Source organism: Asparagus officinalis, chromosome 1, assembly GCF_001876935.1.
Source record: "Asparagus officinalis chromosome 1, Aspof.V1, whole genome shotgun sequence".
NCBI classification, from domain to species: domain Eukaryota; kingdom Viridiplantae; phylum Streptophyta; class Magnoliopsida; order Asparagales; family Asparagaceae; genus Asparagus; species Asparagus officinalis.
In genome coordinates this window covers 27,464,953-27,477,767 of record NC_033794.1, presented here as the reverse complement: position 1 = coordinate 27,477,767, position 12,815 = coordinate 27,464,953, and the positions used below count along the sequence as shown (strand labels likewise).

Sequence of the window (12,815 nt, the reverse complement as noted above, 5' to 3'; positions counted from 1 at the left end):
GATGATTGACCTAACTTATTTTGCTTCCTCCAAGCAACTTTCCCTTAAATTAATAATCTCTGAATCTATACCTCGTATGTATGGGGAATTTTATCCCCAATCCTAAGTAGGGATAAGTCAACGCCTAATACGCGTTGCCGGGTAGTCTTTGATCGTAAAAAGGACAAAAGCCCACGTATTTAACATCGTGGCAAGCCGTTATTAATAATGCCAAAATCCGTGTCTTACACACACGGGGAACTTTATCCCAAATCCTAAGTAGGGATAAGCCTACGCCTAACACGCGTTGTCGGTTAGTCTTTGCCGTAAAAAGGACAAAAGCTCGCGTATTTAACATCGTGGCAGACCGTTATTAATAATACCAAAATCCGTACCTTATACGCATGGGGAACTTTATCCCAAATCCTAAGTAGGGATAAGCCTACGCCTAACACGCATTGCCGGTTAGTCTTTGTCGTAAAAAGGAAAAAAGCCCACGTATTCAACATTGTGGCAGGCCGTTATTAATAACGCCAAAATCCGGGCCTTACATGCACGGGGAACTTTATTCTAAATCCTAAGTATGGATAAGCGGATAAGCCTACGCCTAACACGCGTTGCCGGTTAGTCTTTTGCCGCTAAAAAGACACCAAAATTCATGCCTCACATGCATAGGGGACTTTATCTCGATCCCTAATTAGAGATAAGTCTACGTCTAACACACATTATCGGCTAGTCTTTTTTTATAAAAATGATAAAGTCTATGTATTCAAAATTATAGCATCGAGTCTAAGAGGGTTCATTCTCTTAGCACAACATTACATGTAGAACAGACTTAGACAATCCACATACTAGCCCGACTCAAACGGTAGTCGGTAAAGGCTTATCAAATTCGTTGATGGCTGAGGGTTTGCCAAAAATCCTATGCATGTTTATAGGCCCATCAGCATAATGGATGTGAGTCGAGACTTGAAACATATGAGCTAAAGACAAGTCTCAAAGACTTAGTCAAAAATGCATGAAAGTCACCTCTGTGTCTCAAGTCAAAACGCCGAGGTCAGACCCATATTGCAAAAAAAAACACAACGCCGAGGTCACACCTGGGTTCCAAATTTAAAACGCAATGGTGAGACCCGCGCCTTAAGTTCAAAACGCAGGGGTCCACCCCCGCATTCCAGAAGCAGGATTATGATGCATACCTTTACATAGGTCCTGCGTGGTAAATCCCTTCAACCAAGATGCCTTTGAAGCGGGTGCAGAGAACAACTTCTTTATGACAAGAAATCAATAGCTTCAAGATCAGAGTTGAGATCCAAAGTATTTCGAAAATTTATCCCAGTCAACCGCTAACTTTCGAAAACTTTGGAGAGGGTTCTGTAGGTTGTCTAAAAATCACTGTAGATAGTTGATTCCCCATCAAACACCGATGATGGAAGTTACAATCTGACGACTTTCAAAAGGCTATAATTTAAAAACTTTCACGTAGATCGATGAAGGAGTTAAGATGAAGATTATAAGATGACGGTCTTTGCAACGTTCTAGTAAAAGAGACCACAAATTGACGGTCTCTTCACATCAAAACGTAGAGATCATCCCTGCGTTTTACCATCAAAATGTAGAGGTCATCCCTGTGTTTCAACATCAAAACGCAGAGGTCATCTCTGCGTTTCACCATCAAAACGCAGAGCTCATCCCTGTGTTACAACATCAAAACGCAGAGGTCATCCCTGTGTTACAACATCAAAATGCAAAGGTCATGCCCACGTTTCAGAGTCAAAACGCAGAGTTCATCCCCGGCGCTCCAGTTAAAAACACAGAGCCCGCAGACTCAAAACACAGAGTTCATCTCTGCGTCCTAACTTTGCGTTTCATATTTACAACGCAGCGCGACCTGTGCATTCAGCCACCAAAATAGGCTCAACTCTGCATTTTAAGTCTAAAACGCAGAGTTCGGGCCTTGAACGCTATTTTTTAGTGTTTGACTCATTCAAAGCACGAACTAAACGGTTTCAAAATTGTTTTTCCTACGATTTAGGGAGCAGTTTAAGGGGGCGGTTACACCCCATTCAGCCCCACTTAGGAGTGAATTAAGGGGACGGTTACACTCCTTAATCCCCTATAAATAGGAGTAAACTCAACTGAGTTCGGATCTTTGGATCTTGGAGTATCTTGGAGATCTAGAGATCAACTTCTTCGGATCATCTTCTTGGTAGCAGATCATCTTCGAGCTTCCTGCAGCAATAAAATTCTGTGTGGTGTAAACGTTTTCGGGTGATCGTTGAAAACCCGGTGTGATAATGGATTTCTCCCCGGGAGTGGGGAGCGGAGACGTAGGACGGAAGGTCCGAACTCCGTGATTATATTATGTGTTTGCATTGTTTATTTGTGCACTATCACTCTTGTTTAGTTATTATTTATTTTACCCTTGTGTTAGTTTATATATATATATATAGTTATATATATATTATATATATATATATATATATATATAGACAAAACTTGTGTCAACTTAAGTGGATAGCAAAATATTGTCCACTAAACTTTTTAGCCACTCATATTGCCTAGGGATCCTTGCATGATATGAAAATGTTTTTATATTAATAAATGAGTGGCTAGGAAGTTTGGTGGACATCAACTTAAGTTGAATAGGAGTCTTACTCATATATATATATATATATATAATATATATAATATATATATATTATATATATATATTATCCTTGTCATATCATGTTGAATATCATTCTTGCTAGGATATATTTGTTAATTAGTTTTAATTGGCATAAATCGGATTAGATTAGCATAAATCCTATTCCCCCCCCCCCCTCCCTCCCATCTAGGGTTCTTTCCTAGTGGCATTAAGATGCTTTTAGTAAACAATAATTTCATAGAAACTAAAATTTTGTCCGAGTCTTTAATAATCAACTACACTATGTATTAGTCGACTATACTGTAATTTGACAGAAACTGATATTTTGACTAAGGCTTTAGTAGTCGACTACTATTCTTATTGGTCGACTACTAAGGGGTAAATATGAGATATATGAAGTATTTTGAGACTCATTTTTTATCTATAAACTCTAATGGTTAACATATAGGATTTCTATTGTTAACCACATACTAAGCATGTGTTAGTGTATTCTAAACACTATGTGTGTGTATGTGTTGTGAGTGATCAAGGCTTGTACAATAAATCTAAGTAAAGAAAATGTATAAATTACATTATGACGTTTATGCACTTCTTCATCTTTACATCTTGTTTCCTTGAACTCATCATGTACTTTGTTCACATATCTTGATCATATTTGATGTTGACATCTGTATTGATATGTTAGTGCATAATAATGCACATAGTATATAAGTTGTTATCATCAAAACTATATATTGGGGTCAATATATCCAACAATTGTCAGGCAAGTGCTTTCGTGTTGCCCACTAGCACTAGTAGAAAACAGGGCATTGGCGACGGGGAAATCCGTCACCAATGCCCCAAAATCCGTCATGAATACATATTGGTGACGGAAATGGAACCGTCGCCAATAAATACGTCGGTAATAAGTATTGGCGATGGGTTTCCCCGTCGCTAATACTTATTGGCGACGGACGACTATTGGCGACGTGTGGTTCCCGTCGCCAATGCACATTGGTGACGGGGAAATCTGTCGTCAATGTTTAAGCATTGGCGACGGGTGGTTCCCGTCACCAATGCACATTGGCGACGGGTAGATCCGTCGCCAATGTTTAAAACATTGGTGACGGGGATTTACCCGTCGCCAATGTTTTAAACATTGGCGACGGATCACCCCGTCGCCAATGTGCATTGGCGACGGGGAAATCCGTCGCCAATGTATATATTTACGTAAAAATATTTTTTTTAATTTTCTGGTAGCCTCCCATATGAGAATACATATATAGCCTGTATCGATATCAATCCAATGACAATATTTAACAATATATCATAAAATCAACCATGATATACATTCACATTCCAAATGAATATTCATCCAATTTTATCCGTCAATCCACAATATCGAACAATACTCATCATATAATCACAATCACAATACATCTCGCATGCTCATACTCATCATATAATCACAATCACAATACATCTCGCATGCTCAAATAATATTCATTCACTATGCAATAAAATCACAAATATATTACATATAGGTAAAATTCAAAAGTCATAATATGTCTTCACACAATTGAAAACTACATAAATATAAGAACAAGTCTCACTCACTCCTCGTCATCTGCAGTATTTGGTTTAAATTCAATAGTTGCAGTTGGATCAATTGTTTCTTTCACAACCTTAATAAAAATAACAAGTGAGTTTCTTTTGGATGAAAGATTATAAAGACATTATGATCTTTTGAGTTATAATTCATGGACAAACCTCAGCAAGCTCCAGCATGGTGAACTCCCCAGGGTTTCCTAAGTTAAAAGGTCCAACATGATCACCTTTCATTAGTGCCATTAATCCTGCAACCTGGTAAATTTTCAGGGAAAAAATATCACAGTTTATATTGCTATGTATCAACAAATGTAGCATCTTTATGATAAAAATATGCAATACATAAATTCATTAAGTATTATCATATCCTTCTTAATTGTCGTCAATAAGTTTATGATATCTATGTGAAATTATATGTAACGATGTTTAATGTGATTTTAGATACATCGCCTCTTTAGCTATTAATCTCAATTGGAAAGTTCCTTTTTTAGGTTCAATTAGACAACAAAATGCTGAATAACTGTGAAAAATGGAGAGCTGAGTGGTGTGGACTACATAATTCAGTTCAGTGGAGGATCCATATGGCCAATAAGTCGAGGGCTCGATAAGGAACAAGCACAAAAAGTTCAAACTTTTTCTGGCACATGATGTATGCCCATACACATGATTTTCTAAACATTAGCAACAAAAATGGCAATGACCAAACAAGAATTGTTCTCAATAGCATACATGGAGTTCATAGGTTAAAAAAATATTGAAGGCATAAAGATATGAAACAGTACCAGATCAGAAACATATTGGAAACTTCGAGTCTGCTTTCCACCTCCATAAACAGTCATTGGTTGTCTACGAAGAGCCTGTGAAAATAAATTGCTAAGTTTTTTGAAATGCATATGCAAACATGGATGTGTAAAGGATTATGCACGCTAAAAGGGTTTAGTGAAGACCTGTGCAACGAAATTACTAACAACCCTCCCATCATCTATGCACATCCGAGGCCCATATGTATTGAAAATACGCGCAATGCTCACCTGAAAGAGCCATTATAGAGATTAAACTTCCATGAAGCAAATAGAAGATTATAGCAAGGTCAATAATGATCATTATTGCTAGAAATGCATTCACATAATATTATTAGGATCTACATTGAGTGGTGGTGAAATGCAACAATGCAGAAAGTTTTCCAAGGATTATGTTGGTGGTGAGATAGGACGAGCTTAATGTTTATTGGGGCATTTCATCGAAGATTTGTGATGAGATAGGATCAGATAACAGAAATTAACATGAACATAAAAGTATGAAGACAATTCCCTAGTGAATGAATCTAGAAAATAACATTTGACAAGTTAAATTTATTGCTAGTGCAAAAGAAATACCTTGACTTCTTTATACAGCAATGGTGCAAAAGAAATAGGTATTGGTGACGGATCGTGCCCATCGCAGATACTTATTGGCGTATTGGCGACGCGGCCAATCCGTCGCTAATACAAATATTGGCGACAAGGTATTGGCGACGGGTTTATTTCCGTCGCCAATATTTGTATTGGAGACGGATTTCGAATCCGTCGCCAATGCTCTGTTTTCTACTAGTGTAGATTCACCATTGTTGTTAACGTGAAAAGCTCCGCTAGCAGAAGAACTACTATGAGAGCCATCAAATGGCTTATCTGTTTTGAGCTTTTTAGCGTCTTTTTTTTTCTTTGGGGTGCTTAATATGCTGTTAACTGAATCTCTTACATCATTTGGGACTTCGGTACATGGGACAATATCTTTGTTCTTGATTTGAGCCAAATGAAATTTCATCTTGTAAACTCTGCCACTGGACTTACGGTGATAATAATTACACCCAACTTTTTGCTTAGTAGCATCAACCAAAACACAGTGCTCCCAACAAGCATCTCTTCCTCTGACCATTTTACTGAAACATTAATATCAAATGGATACATATTTAATTAGTTTCTTTAAACATCACATACAAAAATATTCTGAAAGCATCATAAAAAATCATCAACGTGGTTAACGGTCGTTTTCTCTATGTATGAGTGAAATGCCGTAAACATGTAACATTTTGTCATGGGTGTCAGAAATATTTTGCCGTAAACATCTATGTGATGTTTTAAGAAACTAATATGTATCCATTTGATATTAATGTTTCAGTAAAATGGTCAGAGGAAGAGATGCTTGTTGGGAGCACTGTGTTTTGGTTGATGCTACTAAGCAAAAAGTTAGGTGTAATTGTTATCACCGTAAGTTCAGTGGCAGAGTTTACAGGATGAAATTTCATTTGGCTCAAATCAAGAACAAAGATATTTTCCCATGTACGGAAGTCCCAAATGATGTAAGAGATTCAGTTAACAGCATATTAAGCACCCCAAAGAAACAAAAAGACGCTAAAAGCTCAAAACGGATAAGCCATTTGATGGCTCTCATAGTACGTAGTTCTTCTGCTAGCGGAGCTTTTCATGTTAACAGCAATGGTGAATCTAGCGGGCAACATGAAAGCACTTGCCTAGCAATTATAGATGATATTCAGAAGCAAAAACATGATGAAGCTGATAAAAAGATTTCTCGGTTTTTCTTCCACAATTCTATTCACTTTGCTGTTTTCTCAATCCAGTTATTACCAAGATATGATTGATGCAATAGCAGAATGTGGGTCTGGTTATATAGCTCCAAGTTATGAGGACTTGAGATCAACTCATTTAGAGAAAGCCAAAGGAGAAGTACATGAAAATTTTAGTAAAAGATTGAGCGATCGGTGGAAGGAGACATGGGTCACTATTTTATCAGATGGAAGATCAAAGTCTTTACTAATTATGTTATCGGTTGCATCATCCAAAGGGACACATCTTCTTAAATCTTTAGATATATCACCTCATATTGATGATGTCTATTACTTGTTTGAGCTCTTAGATTCGGTTGTCGAAGAGATTGGCGTAGAAAATGTTGTGCAAGTGATAACAGATCACTTGTCTAGTTTTGTAGATGTTGGTGGTCTACTTTTAAAGAAGTATCCTTCTTTGTTTTGGTCTCCATGTGCTTCATATTGCATAGAGAAAATGTTGGAGGATATAAGTGAGCTAGAGTGGATTAGTAATGTCTTGGAGGAGGCAAGGACCGTTACAAGATATATATACAACAATTCTTAGATACTTAGCATGATGAGAAAATTTACTGGGGGAAGACATTTGATTCGACCTAAATTTACTAGATTTGTGACACATTTCCTTCGCTTAAGGTCTATCGTGATTCAAGAGGATAACTTAGAGCTCATGTTTTCACACCCCGATTGGTTATCATCCATTTATAGCAGGAAAAAATGATGCACAAGTGATTAAAACTTTGTTGCATTTGGAGAGATTTTGGAAATCAGCACAATAAGTGGTCAGTTTGATTGAGCCTCTTGTCAGGCTTTTGAGAGTAGTAGATGGCGATATGCCTGCTATGGGTTATATTTATAAACGGTGCGAAGAGAAATATATGCCACTGTTGGAAATTATTGACAGAAGATGGAACGTGCAACTACATTCTCATTTGCTGCAGCTTTCTTTAATCCATCTATATTCTACAGCCCAAAGTTTAAGCTCGATGCAAGTATGAGAAATGGTTTTCATGCAGCCATGTGGAAAGTGTTTCCCGATGAAAAGGATCGGATTCAACTTACCAAGGAGCAGCCTGTGTATCTAAACGCAGTTGGTGCTCTTGGGAGCGAGTTTGCAGTTTTGGGGAGGACATTGAATGCTCCTGGTAATCACTTCAACGCTAAGAACTTACTCATGTTTAGTAATTGATCGTATTTAAGTTTTCTCCCATTATATCAAACCAGAAGGTTTATGGTGAAGACTGAAGGTTTCATTCTCCAACATGCTCGCTAGAGTGACGGTATTGTCGGTATTTGGCAACAATTGTTGGTATTTCTTTTGCATATTTGAAAGTTCATGGTAATTTTCTCTAATAAAAAAAATATTATGTTCGTTTTCTCGCTAACCCTCAAAATGTATTTTAGTTATGTGAAAAGCGTTTTCCTTTTTGAAATCTGCTTTAAAATTTGTCTCTGGTAGGATTTGAGTCTGGGTTGTTCTAAGATCTTTGAATCCCTTCACCTGTACCAAATCTCTTCAAGATGATGAAGGATAATTTTTATAGTGGCGTATTCAAACAGATCTAAATACTCATTTTTTACCTTACTATTTTTTCATTTATTTTCATTTATAGCTGATTGGTGGCAACATACGATTATGAAGTTCCAACCTTGCAAAGGGTTGCATTGCGTATTCTCAGTCAGCCATGTAGTTCTTATCGGTGCAAATGGAACTGGAATACTATAGAAAACTTGCACTTCAGAAAAAGGGGCAGGATGCAACAGGAAAATCTCAGTGACTTGGTTTCTGTGCAATGCAATCTCCACTTAGGGCCCGTTTGGTTGGTTTCCTAAAAATCAAGAAAAGGAAATCGGTACAAGGAAATCAATAAAATAATACTTTTACTCATTTCCATCCCTAAAACTCACCCACAACATCTAATAAAATATTATTTTTATCTTCCAACTCATCTCATTTCATCTCCTTTCTTACATTTAAAAATAAACCAAACACAAGAAATGTGTCACATCATCCAACTCATCACAACTCATCTTATCCCATTTTTAAAAATCACACACATCATCCAATAATATTGTGACAACTCATCTCATCTCATTAAACATTCCTTTCCATCCATTTCCTCAAAAAAAACAAGAAATTGGTTTCCTTAAGTACGTGTCACATCATCTAATAATATACCTCCAACTCATCTCATCTCATCTATTTTCCTATTTTTAAAAACGAACCAAACATAAACAACCTCAAAACATCATCCAATAATATACCTCCAATTCATTTCCTTATTTTTTTAACCAACCAAACAACCTCAAAACAATTTTTTTTAAAAATCACTCACATCATCCAATAATAAGTTGACAACTCATCTCATCTTATCTCCTATTCTACAATTTCTTTCTTTTTTAAACCAACCAAACAACCTCAAAACAAATATTATAGAAAATAGGTTTCCTATTCTTTGATTTCCCAAAAAAAATGGCCTAACGAACAGCCCCTTAAAGGCAATTGATTAGAAACAAAGCGGAAAACGGAATGCCATTATTTATGATGAGGTTGATGCAAGTTCTGAGTGGCCAACGGAATCTAAGCTTTTACCCATTATGAATTATGATGGATGATTTATGGTTGGATGATCTTGATCACAAAGGGAGCTCTACAATTTATGATCAAAGTTATGAATGTGTTGACGCATCAAGATGTTTAGTACGTATTCTGAAAACGTTTGATTTTTCAGTTGGAAGCAATTTAAGATATGTAAGAGAGATGGCCGTTATTTGGTACATATTGTGAAAAACGTTTGATTTTCAGTTGCAAGCAACTAAGACAGATAGCCATTAACAGAGCTAAGTGAAAGAATAGAATACATGTAGCCAATCCCAACAAAGGCTTTGGATTGTATTGCAAATATTTGTTGATTGTTGCTAACCACATTACTTTGGTAAATATCATGTATGTATACTTTCTTTGTTAATATTCAATATTAATATTAACAAAGATGTTCTTTTTCTTCTTTGGTCAGTATAGATTGAGGTATTTTTTTAACCGAAGTGAAACAAACTGATAAAAGTCCAGCTCTGGTATCAGAGCAAACCAAAGTTGCGCACTCCTACTCCTGTGTGACATTTCTCAAATCCTTATATTTTCCTTATGGAGATAAAATTAGTATGCATTCACAGAGAACTGTCAATGACCAAGAGAAACGAGATGTCCTTGATCAGATCATGGATATCCATCTCTTTGGCCACGCCTTGTAGTCGTTATAGCTACTTCTCATTTACATTATTATTTTTAAAAAAATAAAAAAATACAGCCCTATTCAAATAAAAAAAATAAAAAAACAGCGCTCCTTCAGATACCCTGATGAGCAAACAGTTTGCTCAGACACGTTTGATTACTTACATTAACTCTCACCAAAGGAAACACTAACATCTGATGCAAGTGGAGACCAGCACGTACTGTCCCCATTAGACAGTAGCAAAGATAATAACAACATCGTAGTACCTAACTTAATTGCAGATATACAAGGGATTATGATGAGTCACTTATTAATTTTGATTTTTTTTCTAGTACCACTTAGATCCCTGGTATTCAAATGGAACTATCCTTCTATACCTGCATCATAGAGGACCCACGTTCAGCTCCTCTGAAAAGATGGTGAAGACCTCGGCAACACACCGAAAATATCAAGGTATCTCCATACATGACTCCCACATGACATGTATAGATAACGAAAGCACATCTCCGCTTTGACATCAATGGTCTACCCGCTAACAAAAAAAAATCCAGAATAATAAATAACTAACCTATAGAATGTGAACCTCAATTATGTGGGGGCCACGTGGGGGCTACAAACAATAGCAAAGCCGCGTGAGATTCATGCGTGGTTTTCTTTTGCTGCGTGAAGGGACACGAACACGAAGGCCCACGAACGAAGGCAGACGAAATCATAATATTCTGCAGCTATATATAACATGTGAGGGGCTAGGTTTCTGTGAGCGCAAGGCAGGGGCAATCGTGGGTGCGTGTGCAAGCCGGCAGAGGAGAAAAATTCGCCAATTGCAGAGGGAGAAAACAAGTGCACGGAGCTTTGTTTTGCGGCTGCAGTTGAGGAGATTTTGTGTAGTCTCTTTTAGGGTTTAGTGCATCCCTTTGAGAGGTATTTGTGTGAGGGATCTGAGAGTTTGTGATTTCCCTCTATTAGTAGATCCCCCTCCTTGCCTCGTGGACGTAGGCAGTTTGTCGAACCACGTAAAATTGTTTTGTTTGAGTTTGTGGCCATTGTAATACTTTTTAGAATCCCTCGACGCGCAGTCCTAGAGCTGACGAGAGGAAGAACTAATATCCAACTTTGATGAGATATTAGGCTTCAGATTCTTGTTCCCTTTGAGAAACAAGAATTCTTATTGATCTTCCTCTCTTATTGTGCACAAGAAACTCTGTCGAAATTTTCGCTGCGCACAACAAGATTGTGAACCGCAATTATGTGGGGGCCACGTGGGGGCTACAAACAATAGCAAAGCCGCGTGAGATTCATGCGTGGTTTTTTTTTGCTGCGCGAAGGCTCACGAACACGAAGGCCCACGAACGAAGGCCCACGAAATCATAATATTCTGCAGCTATATATAACATGTGAGGGGCTAGGTTTCTGTGAGCGCAAGGCAGGGGCAATCGTGGGTGCGTGTGCAAGCCGGCAGAGGAGAAAAATTCGCCAATTGCAGAGGGAGAAAACAAGTGCACGGAACTTTGTTTTGCGGCTGCAGTTGAGGAGATTTTGTGTAGTCTCTTTTAGGGTTTAGTGCATCCCTTTGAGAGGTATTTGTGTGAGGGATCTGAGAGTTTATGAGAGAGTTTAGATTTGAGAGATTGTAAACCCTATTTGTATTCTCTTTTCCTCTATTAGTAGATCCCCTTCCTTACCCCGTGGACGTAGGCAGTGTGCCGAACCACGTAAAATTATTTTGTTTGAGTTTGTGGCCATTGTAATAGTTTTTAGGATCCCTCGACGCGTAGTCCTAGAGCTGACGAGAGGAAGAGCTAATATCCCACTTTGATGAGATATTAGGCTTCAGATTATTGTTCCCTTTGAGAAACAAGAATTCTTATTTATCTTTCTCTCTTATTGTGCACCAGAAACTCTGCCGAAATTTTCGCTGCGCACAACAAGTGGTATCAGAGCTCGGGCTACGCTTGGGCTATTTGGAAGAGTAGATCAATTTGGAGGCTCATTTAGGGCTTCGTTTGGTGATAAATGTGGGATCTTTTGATAAAGACTCTATCTTTTCAGTTTGGATCTATTCTTCATTCGTTGGTGCGTTGAGAAAGGATGTAGGGGAAAGAAGGTGCTTTGGGTATCGAGGGTGGTGCTTCTTGCGCGAAGACCATTCAGAGTTTGAATATACACTCTATGAAGATAGATGTGGAGAAATTTAATGGCACAAACAACTTTGGATTATGGATAAATGCGTCAAAAGTTGATCTTGCTGTGGAATTCATTATATCTTCGATCGATTACAATAAATTCAAAGGAATAGTCTTTTTATAAGACCTCTTTTACACAACAAAATAAAAATTACAACTCTTGAGAAACAAACGCAGGATCGTTGTTTGGATCGCTGCTTGCGTGGGATCTTTGCCTGTGCCGGGAGCGCTTTGACTCGTGGACCACCAAATCACAGGTTCTGATTGAATCGTGAGGGGTTTAATGATTCTTTCTTCGTTTATCGAAGTGAGAATTTGAAACGATATCTTATCAAAGTAAGATAGTCGTTCTTCTTAAGATCAAGTCAAAGCTCGAATCTCAAGGAATTGCCAGAAGCTCCAGAAATCTGCTCTCTCTGCTCTGAAATCAGTCTGGAAATATGCACGATGATCAGCCTCCTCAAACAATGATCTCAGGGGTGTATTTATAGCCCCTATGAACAGTTACGCTCGCGAGACAGCATTTGCTATCTCGGCTGCCGAGACAGTGTTTGCTGTCTCGGCCCGCGAGACAGTAAATG

General features: G+C 37.9%; 1 protein-coding gene and 1 pseudogene across 1 annotated transcript; one reads left to right on the top strand and one right to left on the bottom strand.

Annotated features, from left to right (window-relative positions):
• LOC109832584 (UDP-glucuronic acid decarboxylase 1-like) lies at nt 4,104–6,130 on the bottom strand. The gene is made up of 5 exons (XM_020399944.1): nt 5,954–6,130; nt 5,164–5,247; nt 4,999–5,073; nt 4,379–4,471; nt 4,104–4,293 (listed from the first exon to the last, which is right to left on the bottom strand). Exons 1-5 carry the CDS (start codon nt 6,128–6,130, stop codon nt 4,222–4,224), a joined length of 501 nt encoding a protein of 166 aa, XP_020255533.1. The 3' UTR covers nt 4,104–4,221.
• Nucleotides 6,378–9,606, top strand: LOC109832579 (annotated as a pseudogene).

Bases quoted from the DNA above. Each gene is read 5' to 3' on its own strand.
- LOC109832584 (XM_020399944.1), bottom strand. From the start codon at position 6,130: ATGGTCAGAGGAAGAGATGCTTGTTGGGAGCACTGTGTTTTGGTTGAT. The intron at 5,248-5,953 runs GTAAGAGATTCA...TGGCTCTTTCAG, and splicing joins GTACCGAAGTCCCAAATGAT to GTGAGCATTGCGCGTATTTT. The intron at 4,294-4,378 runs GTTTGTCCATGA...ATTTTTATTAAG, and splicing joins CCATGCTGGAGCTTGCTGAG to GTTGTGAAAGAAACAATTGA.